Source organism: Falco punctatus (genome assembly GCF_963210335.1).
Source record: "Falco punctatus genome assembly, chromosome: 2".
Lineage (NCBI taxonomy): Eukaryota > Metazoa > Chordata > Aves > Falconiformes > Falconidae > Falco > Falco punctatus.
In genome coordinates, this window is record NC_137581.1 from 44,705,619 (window position 1) to 44,723,815 (window position 18,197).

Here is an 18,197-nt window from a genome sequence, read left to right on the forward strand (position 1 = left end):
GCTGGAGGCTGATGCTAGATAAATTCAGATTATAAAGTTTAGGCGCATGCTTTCACAAGGACAGCGGGTAACTACTAGCATAGCTGTGTGAGGATCATTTATTTGTGGTATGGGCACAGACTTGAACAGGAGACAGTGGTTCCATAGCCCTTCTCAGACAAAATATCAGATGGCATTATCCCAGCTCCTCCAGAGCGTCATTAGCAAGGCATGGGCAACTCAATGCTCTCTGGTCTGTCTGATCACTCAGTGCTCATCATCCTGGTTGAGGGCCACTGGTGCTCCAGACTGTGTTGGTTTCACACCTCCACTGCTCACACAGCCTTCTGGATCCCCTAACCACTCATGAAACTTCCTTCTCGTAACCATCGAACCATGTCTCACTTTTGTCCTTGCAGCAAACCTAGAGCCAAATGCAGATACCAAGCAGGAACAGCAAAAAACCTCAACTGCCTTCCTACAGGTTTCAGAGAAGTTTACCTAGTCTCGTCTGGTGTTCAGCATCCTAAGAGATGAAAGTCTGGCCACTGTCTTCAGAAGACTCAAAATGCTGTCTTAGCTAATTTTCAAAGCAGAAATCACATGTCCCTGTATACGCATTCACTGTGATGAAGGTGCAACTCTAGGGACTCTATAACAAGAACAGACATCCCAATTTCAAATTCATACTACTTCAGTTCCCACTCCATGCTTCCCAGTTATGATATTCACCTTCCCAAACAGATTCACATGCTGTTTTCAGTAATTACATCCTTCAAACACTTGTCCCTGTTATATCTACAAACATCTACATATTCAAAATAAGTCTCTGAAGCACATGCTAAACATCTGTTTCAACCACCTTTCTCTTTAGAGTTTAAGCTGTTTACTGGAAAACTGCCTTCCTAATGGCTAGCTCCCCTGTTAGTGAACTGGAGAATTCATTTTGTATTTATTGATTGATTCCCTAATCAAGAGTCATAAAGGTACTATAGACTCTTGACCAGACACTACTTAATTAGTACCAAAGCACATAAAATCCCAAATCAAACAGAGCTCTTTGTCCAACAGCTCAGTCACTGGAACACAAAAGGTAACGTCATTTTCTGCTTACACAGAAGTCTGTAAAACTTTATTAAAGAAACCCTAAGGAAATTAAAAAAACTATATAAATTGTTCATTTCCTTCCAATTCCTAAGACACCAAATACGTCTTCCAGAAACAAATGACACTTTGCTAAAGGAAATATTCTTCATAAAGGACTCAGTAATATGCATCACACATAGAATTTATTTTAAACAAGACAAAGGCAAATACCAATAAAGTATTTGTCTTCTGAACAATATAAACAAAGGTTTGTGTTATATACAGAGACATAATGCAAAGCATTCAGAAGGTATTAAAAATTACCTCTAATGGATCTGTCTTTTCACCATCATGGCTTATACGGTAGTCCAGCTTTTATGTTCCCTCAAACTACACTGTATTGGAGTATTTTCTGAGGGTACTTGTTCTCCAGAAGGCAGAGAGATGTGCAAGAACTCCATTAAATGTCAAGTTTGTTTTCTCTCAAACATAAAGCCTCAGAAACATCCTGAATAACTGTTATCTCTTTGCAAGTCTTCCAAATTAAGTCATCCTGCAATTCCCTCTCCTCCATATCATTTAAATTCTCAATTAAATAATTGAGAAAATAGCAGGAAGGAAAAAAGCCAACAAACAGAAGGAGGCAAAAGCCCATCCCTACACGGCAATGGCATTGCTGGTTCTATAATGCTCTCTGTTGAAGGCACCTGTCTTCAGAGCAGTAAGGTAGCTTGGATTCTTTGGGATAATGTAAGATGCACACAAAGAAACAAAGATTTGTGATAACATAAAATCCATTAAATACAGATGCCCTTATAATAACCTACAATCCCTGACGTAATTATTACCATATATGTAGGAATACACACTTAGTATGTCCAAAAACATGGTCCTCAATTTGCCTAAAATCTACCAACTCCAGTGTCAAACACTTGTTCCGCAAAAAATTCAAAATCCTATTCATTATCTCTGTACTCCATTCAGCAGTCAACATACCAGCTTTAATCATCTGAAGCTTCTAGGCCTCTTAGCATAATGAAAACAAGCGTATTCCACCAAAATGAGAGCAGGTGTGCACAAACAGAAAATGGAGTAGGACAACCATATAAAGGACGAAACAACCACAGTAAGGCAGATAACCCAAGAAGGCAAAATAGCAAATATATGTATAGGTTTCTCAGACATATGAATTCGGCTTCTTTACCATAATCCATTATTCTTTCCCATTTTTTAAAATTGAACCTCCTTTTATAATCATGAATTTACACCAACAGCATCTCGGCTATCCCTGATAATTTCAGTAAGTCTTCTCTGCAGAGTTTTGTTTTGTGCTTTCAGCTGATGAGACTAGATCTCACCGATATGTCTCCCAATAAAATGAGCTCAAAAATGGTAGAATAAAAAAAAAAACCAAACAAAAAAACCCACACCAAACAGAAAAGAAAATGACAATATAACAGGAGGGACAGCTAGACACTGAGAAGCTCAGGAAGGGTCACCGGAGCATTGCAGAGTGAGGCTGCACAAAAACCTCTGCTTACCCCTTGCTCAGATTCCAGCAGCTCTGTTTTGACTCTGACTGCCGGCATCCCATCAAGCATTAACATTCTGTTCTCAAAGGCGCTGACGTCCTAAGAAAAAAACAAACAAGGTTAATTTAAAAATAAATAAATAGATTAAAAACACTTGGTTTAATTCACTGGTTCAGTTCCATGATATTGTAGAAGTTGGTTGCTTTTAGCGAAAATTAAGTTAATGAAGATATTAATATTAATTTTAAGGAGTAGCTGCCAAGTTACCACTTCTGTTAAAATAGTAAATTATACTTTCAGTTATCCTTAAAAGATAACTAAATCTTTGTAAGCAACAAGTGAAAATCATCTCCAATTACCACTTTTAATTTGAAATTAATCATGCAGGTGCAAGTATATAAATTCCTTGCTTCAGAAATGGGAAGGAAAGCAGTGTTGTGAAATAGCTTCAGGTTTTTGGCAGTATACTTAGGTAGATTTGATTTCAATCAAAACATTTGTACTTCTGCATTGCCTAGAGAAAGCATATGCTTCAATTCAGACAAGTTACAGTGAAGGCCTGTACACACCCACCCCATAAATTAAGACACATCAACAACTCCTCAGATTTCATGATTCATTGTCTTGTAAAGTTATCAGCATTTGTCAATGAAAAACTCCACACACTCACCTGACACAAAAGAAATAAAAAAGCATGTTAAAAAACTTGCATTTTCCTTGTAGTAATGGGCAATATATGCCGAGAGCTTCAGTCTGAATAGAGATTTGCAGAACTGTGCTTTCCTGAATCAACACCCCTGCTATGAACGTCTCATCCCGCTCTTGCTGGATCAGTTTATGGAGAAATGTAAACCAGCCTCATGTGCCTTCAGTTCAAACACTACTTCAACCAGTCACTTGTCTATTGCAGCCAAGGCTCACAGCTGGTGTTTGAAAGCTAGCCCCCTCAGCTGCCGTTTAGTTTGGACAACGTGGAGAGAATAAAAGACATTTTATCCCTCAAGCTATAACCTGACCTTACAAATCCAGACACCTTGGTCAGCAGTACAGATATCCAAAGACATCACAGCTATTTTTCAAATAGCAAACTTGGAGCATATATCATTTGCAAGTAACTCATTCACAGCCCCTTACTTATCGGCAGCCCCATCTGGAAGGCAATGCTGAAGACTAGAAACTCATTTGCACTCTAACCATTACCTAGTAGCCCTCAATAACCACACCACAATGGAAAAAAACGCTTTCCCCGAGTTTCATGAGCAGCAGATCTGTCCAGTACTGCATGGTGACATTATTCATAAGGGATACATTCATAGCCCTGTTTGTTATCATGGCTGCTCCAGGGCAATTTAAGAAAAATGGTCCATCCTATAATGGAGCTTCCAAAAGATATAGAGCTTCCCAAAACTTTGATTACTTCAATCATTTTCTTTTTTCCAATTAATGCACCTCATCCCAGCATCTTCATTTTCTGGGATATAAATATTGCAGCAACTGTTGATTTTTGTATAGTCCTGTCCTTTACTGTAATTGAAATAACATGCTGAAAAGCAGGGAAACAGATACATCCATGCTCCAACAGTGCTACAGGCAGAGCAAATGACCCTGTTGCTCTCACTTTGAACCCCATGTGTTACAGCACACACAGCTGCAGCCTGATACTACAGGGCAAGCAGGAACTTGATGATAAAGCAGATAAGCAAATGCAAGAGCCAGTGCAAATGCAATCTCTAACTTTTCCTTTAAAAGTAGATATAGGTAGGTCATAAAAAATTCTAAATGCTTAAGTTATAAAATTTCAGATCAAAAAAGTATTTTTCAGCAGACTACCTCCACATTCAAACATGTGGGAATGAAGATGAGTCAAGCTGTTAAGATGTCCCAGTCCAGGCTATGCTACCACTGTGTATCTGCTGTATTTTAAACTTGATACAACAGGAAGAAGAAGAACTAAAAAGAAAAAAAAAAAAAAAAGCTCTTCCTATGCCTTCCCAGCCATTTATTTTGTGCACCTCGATCTTTATTCAGCGTTCCAGGCATGAGGTGGGGAAAGAACAGGAGGAACTCAGAGATTCCCATGTCAGAAAACATTGCTGGCTGAAATTGTTCCAGGCTTTACATCCCTCTTCCCAGCAAGGGCAGTGCACTGTTTACTTATCAGAAGCAGATCTCGGGTGTCACTGAGCTCCAGTGGTTTGGATGTGGTTTGGGCTGGAGCAAGAGCAGGAACCAGCCTGGCATTTCTGGCTCCCCCAGCACCTATTCTGCAAGCAGAGTCGAATTTTACAGCAAGATCAAGAATACACCACCATCAAGCATCCCTTAGGCTGTTTTGCTCATAGACAAAGAAGGATGAACTGATACAGCTTTGTGTCCCTGAGGAGGTCTTACCCGCCCAAATGAAGGGACGAGGCTGGCTTGTGCAGGAGGCGCAGGCGAGAGGCGGGGGCAGGGGGGGGGAAGACAAAGCGCCATGGAGGAAAGGCAGGTTTAATGAACTGTTAGAATCTGATTAGAGGCTAATGTCCCTTTTAGTGCTTTGTACCAATTTACAGCTGATATACTTGAACCATTTTTCCCCACTGGCTGTGATAAACTCATTAGTTTTAAAAATGCAAGCTAACCAGAGCCTTTGAAGTTTAAAACTGATAAATCATGAAAACCTGACTGGTTCATGTACCATTTAACACATTTACATTTAACTAAATTTTCATAGCGCTCAGTTCCACTTTTGTTCTCTAAAATCATATTTCTTAAAAGCAGCGCTCTGCCTTTTGAGTGCTGGTCTGAAGAGTCAATGCAGTGAATAGCTCTGGCTTTTGGGTCATTTATAATTCAGAGTAGCAATAATCACAGAAGTAGGTTCTTTCTAAACTATTTGCTCCCTTCTGCATTTATAACTGGAAGGATATTGTGTGACACACCCTGGAGGGCCACTGCCTGGTAACAGACGAGTAGATCCAGTCTGCGTGCTACACATACAGATGAAATGTTCAGCCTAACAGCCGCACAGAGAGCTTATCTTTCCAAACTGCGCTCTCCTGCCGTAACCAGCGTTTGTGCTACAGTATGTTCAATGCCATTCAGCAAACGATGTAATTGCCAAGGTTTGCATGTGGTGGGCAGTCATCTAAGGCAAAGGGGCTTGACTCATCCCCACAGGAGATGGGGGTGTGAACTGGGTTCCCCCTGGGAGCCTCTCATGTCAGCCAGGCAGATGGAGCATCCACACCTGGGTGAGGCCAGGCTGCTCCAGCACCCCATGTTAATTGATGACACCCAGGAGACCCACCAGCAGAGACTGTCGATGTGATATATTGAGTCAATGCTTTTTTCAGGCTGCAGTCCCCTCCTGGGTCACTCAACCGTCTTCATTGACTCTGACAGCTAACTTCCAACTCCCAAAATTGCCCAGGTAAAGGAGACCTGAATTCATGTGACAGCCCTTCCCTCTCTATTCTCCTGCCTCCCACCCCAACCCACCTGGTGGACTCCAGTCACCCACCCAGGTAAACACAGAGCAGATGTATGTTCTAAACTGGGCACATAATCAAGCCAAACACTGCACGACCTTACCAGAACATCTGTTCTCTTGGATCGATAAACCAACTCATCCTAAAAGAGATCAACCTCTCTTTCTTGATGCCATCCATTGGAGCCTTTCACTAATCACTTTTGGACACCCATTCTGTTGAAAGATTAATTAAAAACACAAATCATACCCAGGTCCGTATGGGCAACTGCTATTAGAGCAGTTACTACAGAAGACAGATAAGCTTTGGGGCTTACACAGCTTCCTCGCAGAAGCCATGGCAATCAGCCCGAGACCCTCTTCCTTCCTAATAGGCCCACGTTTTCAGTACAGTACGGCTGCAACTACAACTGGCATTTTCTTCATGTTGATGACTTTCTGTTGCAAGTTGTAAACAAATTATCCTTGGCTGCTTTAGAGGATGAGAAAACAAAACCAAACCTTGTATCTCATCCTGCTACAAAACCCCCCAGCAACCTGTACTGCTTATTTAATTATGAATTACACTATCATGAAATTTGGCTCCATGCGTAAGAAGGGCTATGGTTTTGTCGCCAAGTTTTTAATTTGGTCATGCCATATGTTTGACAATTATGCTGCAAACTTTTAACAGCAGGGAAGCTGGTGCCACAACCAACTCCTACCCTGAGACACCACCAAAGGCACCCCTCCATCCCCTCCATAATTTCTTCTAAGCACAAGATGAAAGAAACTGCACATACTCATCCTACACTACCATTGTCTCTTCCACTCTCCAAGATTTTCATGTCTAGCTGCTCAGTACTAAAGCATCAGAAATGAAACTATGCTCTACCAGATCTGGCCAAACTGTGATGGGCACAACACCATGCAACCACAAGAAGAAAGCAGCGAGCTCAGGCTTCAGAGCACCCAGAATCCAGATCTCTCATCTCCTGCATGGATCAACAAACACGTTTCTGTGCAAGACAGTCAGTGTCCTCCTCTCGTGTCATCTCATGAACGCAAGAGATACACAAAAGCAAGGTGAATGATGCTAGTTACTCCTGTCACTAATGAAGGTAATGGTCTTGCTTAGTTACATTGAAGAGCTGTGCACTAGCAAGACAAAGCCACTGATGGTTCAAGACTTTTCCATGAGACACCAAAAATGTTAGGCTTACAATTCCATTCTTTGTAACTCTGGTGGGTTGACCACAACTGGCTGCCAGATGTTCTCACACTCCACTTCTCTCACACTCCTCCTCAACAGGATGGGGGAAGAAAATAGATGGAAAAGCTCAGGGGTTGAGATAAAGACAGGGAGATCACTTACTCAGTACCATCTCAGGCAAAACAGACTTGATTTAGGGAAAAATTATTTAATTCATTGCCACTTAAAATAGAGTTGGATGGTGAGAAACAAAGACAAAAATTAGAACACTTCTCCCCACCCCTCCCTTCTTCCCAGTCCCAACTTCATTCCTTCATTTCAACTCTTTCTTTACTTTTCTGTACAAACTTAACTTCTAACATGACACACTTTCGTTTTTGAGAAATGAAATATCAGTTGGGGGAAAAGCAGTCTCAAATTCAGTATTCAAGCCTCGGTAAAAAGTTTCAAGTTTAAGGGGAGTATGTTTGGACAGCTAAGAGATGAGAACAGCCCTTACGCAGTCTTTCCATCTCAAAGTTATGACTTAAAAATAAATAGAAGATGAGGCAGGGAAACTTTTACACAAATTTCTGCACATGCAGTCATTTCTTAATTAATCATTCTATTCTCATTCTATGCTTCCAAAAATGTAAGTGATTTTTGTGAAAAAAGGGTTCTTGACAGCTCAAAACCAAATTTTTTGTTTTCCTTTTCTATACAGATATATTAGAAATGTCACTGAACTAAGCATGAAATAGCCTACATCACTTACATGCCCTAGCAATAATACTACCTTGTTGATTTTTCTGAACATGAATACCTAAATTCATATTATTCCCATTACTTACATTACTATACTAACTTATCCATCAGTCAAAGCAATAGACAGTTTAACAACTCTGGGCAAAAAAATGTTAAGTGATGTACTTGAGACAAAGCTTTTGAAGATACGACAGATCCTTTTAAGGATACGACTTGATTGCCAAAGTTTCAAATTGTTTTTTCTCTTTGATTCAAGGGACAGTAGAAGCATGAAAGATGACCATCTTTTTTCAAGTACAGCTATCTCCAAAGGGAAAGAAATTCTCATAGGAAAGAATCACTCCGTTGTCTACTACCTCAATGTGCTGAAGACCTTTATATACCATACAATCAGATTTGTTAGTCACTTAAATGTAGCTACCTCTAGGGTGAAGCATACCCGTTAGTATTGCCACAGTATGTATAAGAGCAGTTCATTCCAAAAAGTGAAGGAAAAAACTATCCGATAGAAAATAAAAGTAAATTTATGTGGCTAGAAGATAATCACTCAGCTGGGAGTTCTGCCAGGGAATCGGGGTTAACAGCCCATATCTTGCCATAAGATCTTGATCATACGTAATTATGTCTATAGCCATGTGAAATGTTCATAATAAAAGCAGAGGTTCTGGTAGTTCAGCATTTTATTCTGAACTTGAATTTCCAGTCAAATTCACCAAAAAAGAAAAGGAACATTTGCATTTATTGATCCTTCAAGAAAAAACAAAATAATTTCTGAAGAAAAAAGTAGAGTGAAGCCTTAAACTTCATACTGTTTCCATGTGAAAATGGACAGGGTTCACATGAGTTCGTTCAAATTCAAAATGAAATTCCTTTAGTGAGAAGAGAACGCAGAGTTTGCAGAAGCCTGAATGAACAATATGGACATATAAGCTGTGGTTTATGTCATCTAAAGAACAAAAGCTTAAAACACCACAGCAAGGGACTCCAGGGATTATGCTAGGATGGCAGCTAAGCACATGAGTGTGAAGAGTAGTTAACGAAAGCTACCAACAAGATTATTTCTCACTGATCTACATACCTCTCTCTTGTCTGCTTGCTAGCCCTGAACAGACCTCAGGGTAGACCCAAATACAGGACATGAAATCCCATACACCACCTCATGCCACAGGAGGCGGGCAGTTTAAAGATAGGTATATATATCACAGACACGCATCTGCGTGGCACCCAGCGATCGCGGAGGCATCATAGCGCCAAGCTTTCCAGGAAGGCCTCTGAGTGTAGTCTCTTATTACAACTCCACATGCCAGGTAGAACGCAGACCTCAACAGCAGCTGTGACTTGATGCTGTCAGTGCCTCAGAAGCACGTGCAATGGTTGGCCATCAGCTTGTGCTGGCCTGTTCAGATCCTCATTTGATGTACCAAACCATGTCCAGCTGTACCCTGCTGCTACCAGTACAAACATGTACACAAGCAACACCAGCTTCCTCAATTCCTATTCCACTGCCTGGACGTCTTAGAAAAAAAAAGTTCTAATTTTGCAGACAGCAGGTTTCCAAAAGTTGTTAAGTAGCCAAATCCCTGAGGATGTAGCTATGTTTTAAATCTGCTACATATTTTTAAAAATATGTCTCCAGAAAAAGTTCCAGTCCAGACAGCATTCAGTGAAGAGAACCAAGATCTCTTGTTTTGCTTCTAAAGTCTTTTTGGTTTGCTTGGGTTTAAATTAGTTTTAGCAAATATAAATAGAACCAAAGAGATGTGGTCAGCTTCCAGGTGACTGAGGAGTGTCAAGTACATTGGCAACTAGAGACCAATCTGCTATTTCTCAGACTCAGCAGGCAACCCTGTCAGCTTAGACTGCTTAAAATCCCTCTACATCAGCTCTGCTCTCCTGCCACTTGTAGCTGTCTCTACAAAGAATTAACTGATCATTACTATAGTATGTAATTCAAATGCTGTATGTTACAAGAAACTGTAATTACACCAGAGCCATACATTTAACTTTTATCAACATTAATGGCTTCATTGTTTTCCTTTCAATTAAACATGCACAGAATAGTTGATAAGATTTTGTGAATATCAATGGATTCAATTGTGAATTTTATTTATCTTACACTTAGAAGTCCTGCTTAACAAAACAAACAAACAAAAAAAAATGGAAAAAAACACCCAAAACAAAACAAACCAGAAAAAGGGAGTGCTGAAAAACAGCCACCATTTAGGAGAGACATATAGTTATGAAGGAGTAAGTTTGGCAAAAGCATACACTGCGTTTCCTTTTACACTAGAATTCATTTAAAAAATCCTTTTTGTAACACTTCATGATGCATAATAGTAAAATAAACTTTTGATAGTGAACACTTCTCAAGTGGAAATTCATGACTTTTTTCACCAAAAAAAAACTAGTAATTGCCCTAGATTACCACTTTTCCTTGACCATAGTGATAAATCAAGTGGTTTTTAAAAACTAATACTCAATCTCCAAAGTACTTTTTTGTTATCTTGTGTCAACCGTCCTCAAATCTGGAGAAGAGTTTGAAGAACATGAGGCTTAAAATTGAAAACAAACATCACCACCCCTGCAAAAAAAAACAATTGCAATGGAAAATATGAAAGAATTTTCATAGTCCTACAAATATTATATTGATCAAATTTACTAAAACATATACAACTTAAAGGTTACCTTTACTATTAGGTGGGTCGTTGCTTCAATTATTAAACTTGAGGGGAAAAAAATAAATGAACAGCTGGTGAGAACAGTTCCGGGTCAGGTTTTCATTCAAGTGGTCCCCCATCTTTTGTTTAGATAAACAAAAAGTCAGTCTCAGGTCACAACATGTTTTGAACTAAGTTCTGGTGGTAGGAGTATGTGACCTCAATAGGAGTGTCAGTGGAATAATCCTGCCATCTGATTGTTGTACCTGTTGTCTAAATTGTGACTACTTTGTATTTGCTGAGCAAATGAGCATTGAATGGCATTGCCCAGGACCTTACCAGCAAATACAGACTGATGGAAATTTTCATAGAATCATAAAATGGTTTGGGTTGGAGGAGACCTTGAAGATTATCTAGTTCCAGCCCTTTTACTCTGAATTCTGCCTTTACCTGCTCTGGTGGGAAAATGAGCTGCCCCCACCTGCCAACATGCAAAGTCTGCTTCCATGAAGACAAACAGAGCATGGGCCCAGCACGCTGCAGAATAAAGGGAGTGTTTAGCATGTAGCAGTAGCCACAGTTTAGTCCAAAATTTTTGTCCGAGATGTCACATGGCAGGCCAAATGGCCAAACACAGCTGTTTTTTTGCCAAGATGACAAGATGTTATCTACCTGGTCTGCTTGGCTCCACCACTCCCTGCAGCACAAAGAGACTATCACCTCAAAGCAACAGCACCTTCAGCTCTGTGATGACAAAGACCCAGTGGGAGCAATGCAACAACTGCATAGGTGGTTTCATAGACCTAGACATCATCACTTCCCTCCATAAATTATGCTGCCCCTTCCATCCTGAGTTTCAAAGAAAGCAAACACACTACCAACAACACTGTAAGCCCCACTGGAGCACAACTGGCTAGCAGATCATCCCCAATCCTTTAGCTCTGGAAGAAAACTGCTACTCCTCCCCTAGGATAAAATATAGCCATAAACTGATTTTCAGCACCAAAAGCTGACTTCTTATAAATCACAGACATTACAAACTATATCCTCTGATTAAAAGCAATGTAAGGTAATGCCATTACTAAATATGCCTAGCTGCCTTCTAGCAGCTGGGCCACAGAAATATTAAGCAGTTGATATTGCTCTTAGCCAGCAGAAGTGTTTCTCACTTAACTGAAAGCTCCAACATACAGGCAGAACTAAAAGGAAACCAGGAAAAGCCAGCTTTCCCCCTTTAGATTGAAAGCATAACCACTAAAATATAGGAAATTCAGTTAAGTCTTGTTTTAATTTCAGGTTTACTTTGTTCACAAGCAATTTTAAAATTTTTTTGTGATTTTACGTGGGTTTTTTTTACTACTAAAGACAAAGCAGTATATGGCATCCATAAGAAACCCCCTTGTTCCCAGAAGTCAGTTGTTCATTTCCAGCTCAGCTTGTTGCACTGCCAGCTATAGGGACAGAGCAAATTCACTGCAGCCTTGAGAGGAGGAGGAAGAGAACATGCTTGCGTGCAGCTGCACCCTCTGATGTCAGATACTGTAGGACACACCTGCAAGGAGCACAGACCTCACAGGACCTCAGAAACAGTCTGCCACAGTTCACGTACAAAGTCATATTATACAATAGGCAGCAAGCAAGGAAACAAAAAATGTTCTTTGAATGGCCCCATTCCAGCTAAGAAGAACTGTAACCACAACCTTCATAGCAGCAGCTCCACCAGAGCAGAAGTGCAGCCAGAGTATGGGTGTTTGCAAAAGTGCATATAAAGATCATTTGATTCATGCACATGCCAAATAACACAGGAATAAATAAATAAAGTTGAATGATTGCACGCTCAGATGAAAAAAAATCAAACTATTTGCCCGAAACTAAGCTTTGCTCCATCACCTTTCCCTGCACCTTTTGCACAGCACCTTACATGCGCATGGAAGTATGGTAATTGCTCTACACGCTTCTCCCCATGGAGCAAACAAACTGCTTATTCCGACATTTCAAAAGAAAGGGTGCGTGCTCTGATGAAACTCCCAAACTGCAAATGTTTAACATCATGTTGCAACCTGATCTCTGTTCTACTTAACATCAGTTTGAGGTTTCCCACTCCCCACAGGCTTCAGTGCAAACTCCTGGGAAAATACTAGTATTAAAGCTGGCAAATAGCACTTGGTATACTTCAAAAAAGGGTGAAACTCTGACTTTTTCTCACTTAGTGAATGAATTACAAAGCCCCTCAATTAACGAATGAGAATTTGTACGTATCCACCAAATAATGTGAAAAAATTGTCCAAAAAATTGTATTGCTCTCAGAAGGTTCACATCAACTACTAGACAGAAGCTGACTCCTGATGGCTCACATGACATACTTTCTTACCTACGACAGGATGACCATAATGTTTATGTACGAAATTGTCAGATTAGATTCCACAAGTAATAATTATTGTAAGCTAGGGTCCACTTTAAAGATAATTCTAATTAAGTGTTAAGAATTTCTAATTAACAAGTTTCAAATGTCACCAACATGCACTTTCCAGATTCTCAGTTGCGACACCTCAAACGTATTTTTTTTTAAAAAGTGTACTGCACATGAACAAAATTACTGACAACAATTAAAATAACTGCATAACTTCAAGAGTAAAGAGTATTTTAAGTAACTATGGGTATAGCCATAAAAATGACAGAGAAACATCAGGAAAAGAGATATATAAGTAGCACATATAGCACTACATTAGCAGATGCTTTAAACTTTCATTATAGCGTCCTTAAAATTCAGAGATATCGAATTTGCTATATAGACCAAATCAGACTGGGCATATACATTACATTTAAGATTATAAAGAAAATATATGAGTGTGTGTCTAGGGGAAAGGCAAGACAAATGAGTAATTTATATCATTTTACAGCATGAAACATCGTATAAACCTGGAAAAATTGGGGAACAATGAATGCTGTAACAATTTCTTTTTTTTCTTGGGATCCCAGGATAATTCAGGTGAGAAGGTGCCGCACGAGGTCTCCAGCCCCACCACCTGCTCAAACGAGGTGCAGCTCAGAAATCAGACCAGGTCACCCGCCAGTTAGGTGTTACCAACCTCAAAGGATGGAGATCGTACAACCTCTCTGGGTAACCTGCTCAACTGGCAGACAGCCCCCATGACAGGAAACAATTTTCCTCACTCCAAGCCTGAATCTCACATGTTTTCAATGCACTGTCTCTCATTCTCCCACCATGCGTGGCTATGAACTGACCAAGATCCCTGAGCTCACTGACAGCCTTTGCCCATCTAACTCTGCTGTCATCAGGCTGTAATAACTGTAACTCAGAGGAACAGTGTTGGATACACTGTTGAAGGCCTTGCAGAAGCTGGGGTGAATGGTGTTCACTCCTCTCCCCTCACCCACCAGTCACTTTATGCTGCAGATGCCAATCAGGTAGGTCAGCCATGCTTTATTCTGGGTGAATCCATGCCGACTGCTCCCAGTCACCTTCTCCTCCTTCAGAGTGCCCAGAACTCTGTTCCTAGGCGACTCACTCTGACTTCTTCCACGGACCAAAGGGACGCTGAGTGGTCTATAGTGCCCCAGATCACCGTTCTGGGTTCCTCTGAAGAGGAGTGCACCATTTCCTTTCTTCTGGTCATCAGGGATCTCCCATGGCCTCTAGCACCTTTCAAGCATCGTAGCGAAGGGTGCTGCAAGGACATCGGCCAGCTATCTCAGTACCCATGAATGCAGCCAGGTGGGTCCATGGGCATGTTTGGGTTGAGTCCTCTCAGGTAATCCCTGGGACTTGGTCCTCAGTCATGACTGGTGGCTCTTCACCTGGAGCTCTGTCTCTAAGCATGAAGGCTGTTGCAGAGAAGGCAGCAGAGTACCTCCGCCTTGTCTGTGTTCACTGTCAATAACCGACGCACCCCATTCAGCCACCAACCCACATTTTCCTGGTCCAGCCTTTTACTGTTGACGTAGTGGTAGAAGTTCTTGTTGTTGCCTTTGCTATTCCGTGCAAGTCTGAACCCCAGCTGAGCTTTGGCTGTCCTGACGCCGCCCCTGTGTGCCTGCACGGTACTTCTGTGCTCATACCTGGTAGCCTGTGTCTGCTTCCCCCTCCTGCTGCACGCTGACTTTTTGCACTGGAATCCATGGGCTTTGCACTGGAACCCATGACTTCCCAACTTAGAAGAAGCTGGTCTCCTGATGAGGCCACTTACCTGATTAGCTCAAAAATAATTGGACTTTTCTACAGATTTGTTTATCAAGAGCTATCAAGCACAAGAATACAGATACAATCTCTAGCTATGGAAGTATTTATGCCCTAGATTTTTTTGCAAACTTCGAACATGCACTGGGGCAACACCATCACTCAAACACAACATTGCTGTGTCATCTGCCTAAGAATCCGTCTATTACTGGCTGTTGTTAGAGAAGCACACAATGTAGACAGTCCTTTGTTCTGACAGAAAACAGCCATGTTGATATTCCTATGTCCTTTAACATAATACATGCTAAAGCCATGAAAGTTAAACTAGCTCTATACCACAGGGCTCCAGTCTCGAGACTTGCACTCAAAAATGAATTTAAATTCTTCTGCCAAGTACCAGGTACACATCACTGCCAAAAAGGACCTTAAACTAGGTGGGACGCTGTCTATTCTTCTGCAGCATTGCACTGCCTGTGGTATCTTTCAAAGGTGATCGAGATGGTGAGCACACAGCATCTATAGCTTAGCAGGGACTCTGAATGATACCTTCAGAGTCCTCTTTTTTTGTTTCCCTCAGCCATTACTCAATCACTGGAAACACAATACAGTCTTGTCCACACCACCATTACTGGCTAATTTCATGAATGATAAAAATCACAGCCAAATGATAGTGCCTGGCAAAACACCGCAACACTGCAAATTATTATTCTTACTAAAATATACAGAAGTATTACAGCAAGCTATATAATAAAGCTATACATTCCTACTTGCTGTTGAACTCCACCTTGCATCAGAGGTGCCCTGTGCAAAAGTATTTGACTGAACTGTGTGTGACTGCTAAATGTGCCCCTGCTGGGTCTTTAAATCCTCATTAGCATTAAGTCAGTGCACCTGATTATACATTGCACAGCAGGAAGATCTAATGAAGTATTGTTATCTGTATTGTCTTTTTATAACCTAGCATTATGCTCCCATTGAAAACGTATAGTGACCTTACCCGCATCACAGCTTTCAAGAAATAATGCACCGAGGTAATTGGTTGTTTGGCATCATACATAGCCTTTATGTCACAGAGGTGTGTGGCTCTGGTGCTGGCATGATTGGCAGTGGAGTGCTCCAGCACAGTGTGTGTGTGTGTGTGTGGGGGGGGGGGGGGGGGGGGGTGTTAGTCCTGAACTGGGGGAATCTCCAGGGGAGCAGAGAGAACCACCAGGAGCCCACAGCCCACATCACAGCTGCTGACAGGGCCAGGAGCAATGGTGGCCAAGTCCCCACACTCATATAAAAGAAGCCCTTAGGGAGCACTAGCGACCAGGTGTGCTGCCATGAGGGCAGGCAAACAGCCTGGCAAGTCAGTTTGTGCAGCAGCTGGCACACAAGGGTGAGCAAGAAGGGCACCGAAGCTCTCCCAGCTCAACCAGGGAGCAATGGAATTCACCCAGAAGAAAGCCATGGCCTCTCTAAGCTCTGTACCCACCACAACTGATTCGGCTACCCAGACAGAGCTGAGGGGAACATGCAGCCACCCAGGTGCTGGGCTGCAGGCTGTGCCCTGCTTTTATGTTGGTACTGGACATACCATACAGTGAGTACCGCTGCAGAAGTGCACCTGGGTGGGGGAACTCCTCTGCTCAGTGACAGAGCTCCGGGGGTGGGGCGTGACTAGGCTGAGGAGTATCAAGGAGAGCAAGACAGAGATACAGACTGCTGGAATCACACCCTGTCTTCCCCAAGACAGGCCCAACAGACACACAGGACACAGTATATAGAGGATTCCCTGCCCTCTCTCCCCCTGGTGGGACACAGTGACTTAAGGGATAGGGGGCAGTGGCAACAAGTTCCTGCCCAGAGCAGCAGGTGCATCTTTTCTGTGACTGCCCCACCTTCCCAGGTGCCCATGCCTATTAGGTACGAGGCTTTACAGGTGAAACTGAACAACGAGGACAAAGGTTCATCTAGCGTGGAGTTGTTTCTGAGGTTAAGTTACCCTATGCCCTGCATCAAAATTGCTTCTGCTAATCAAAAAATGATGGGTCACTGTCAGCAGACTGCCATCTGAAGGGAACAGAAGGCCCAGCACGCAGGCCGGACGCACTGCGTAGGGAAGCCTGCTGCCTCCCTGCAGCCTGGGGTAGAGATGTGGAGAGCAAGCTTCCTACCCTGGTGCGGCCCTCAGATTGTCATCCATTATTGATTCTTCAGGCAGGCAGCAATGAAGTTGCAACAAGAAGTCCAAGGGCAATCGAAGAGACTTCAGGGCACTGGGGTGACAGGTTAAGGGATCAGGAGCACAAGCAGTGTTCTCCTTGACCCTGCCAGTTGCAGCGAATGATGAGGGAAGCAACAGGAAGAGCCAACAGAGCCATACCTGGCCCTGAGCCTGGTGTCACCAGCAGAATGTTGGGGGGTTTGATCATGGGTCTGTTTACACAACAGCAGCCTGCTGGTGACAGATGGGGTACACCTGTCTCAAAGCGGGAAGAGGATCTTTGCACAGGAATTAGCAGGGCTCATCAAAAGGCTTGAAGCACAAGATTAGAGCACAAGTCTTATGAGGAGCTGCTGAGGGAACTGGGGTTGTTTAGCCTGAAGAAAAGGAGACTGAGGGGAGACCTTATCGCTCTCTACAACTACCTGAAAGGAGGCTGTAACTATGTGGGTGTCAAATCTCTTCTCCCAAGCAACAAGCGATGGGACAAGTTGCACCAGGGGAGGTTTAGGTTGGATATTAGGAAAAAATCTCTCCACTGAAAGGGTGGTCAGGCTTTGGAACAGGCTGCCCCAGGGAAGTGGCTCAGTCCCCCATCCCTGAAGGTATTTAAAAGATGTATAGATGTGGCAATGAGTGACATGGTTCAGTGATGGACTTGGCAGTCCTGGATTAACAGTTGGACTTCATGATCTTAAAGGTGTTTTCCAACCTAAATGATTCTATGACTTACAGCGTGTGTCAAGTCTTGAGTCATATTAATATATTTAACATTTCTCATTAGGACATAATAAGAAGTTGTGCCTGTATAAATCACATGCTTATTCCCAACACGTGGCTTAGCTACACTGTGTAAAATGATGAAAACGATTTCCTGTCCACACTAGCTATGTCTCACATAGAATAAAATGCTTTTATTAGATTTACTTTGCACCACAAGAACTGGATGGGTTAAGCTGCTCATATTTTTAAGCAATTATTTCTTCACAGGCATAGAGTGTTATGTGTACTGCATCTTTCTGAAAAGATCTGGACCACTAACATTAATACTGTGACAAACTGCCTCCATCATCATTCTGGATGCTAAAATTCAATAAACATTACTAAAATATTCTAACCATGAAAATC

The 18,197-nt window shown here is 42.0% G+C and overlaps 1 protein-coding gene across 9 annotated transcripts in view; it reads right to left on the reverse strand.

Moving 5' to 3' along the window:
* The window catches only part of KLF12 (KLF transcription factor 12), a 279,952-nt gene that overhangs the window by 179,079 nt on the left and 82,676 nt on the right, over nt 1-18,197 (reverse strand). For 8 of the 9 annotated variants that reach the window (XM_080374430.1, XM_080374423.1, XM_080374427.1 and 5 more), the window contains one exon: nt 2,607-2,696. In XM_080374430.1, coding sequence (XP_080230556.1) covers nt 2,607-2,696 — 90 coding nt within the window. Of the gene's footprint in view, nt 1-2,606; nt 2,697-18,197 lie in introns of those variants that run through there. The other variant, XM_080374431.1, reaches the window with a different exon arrangement.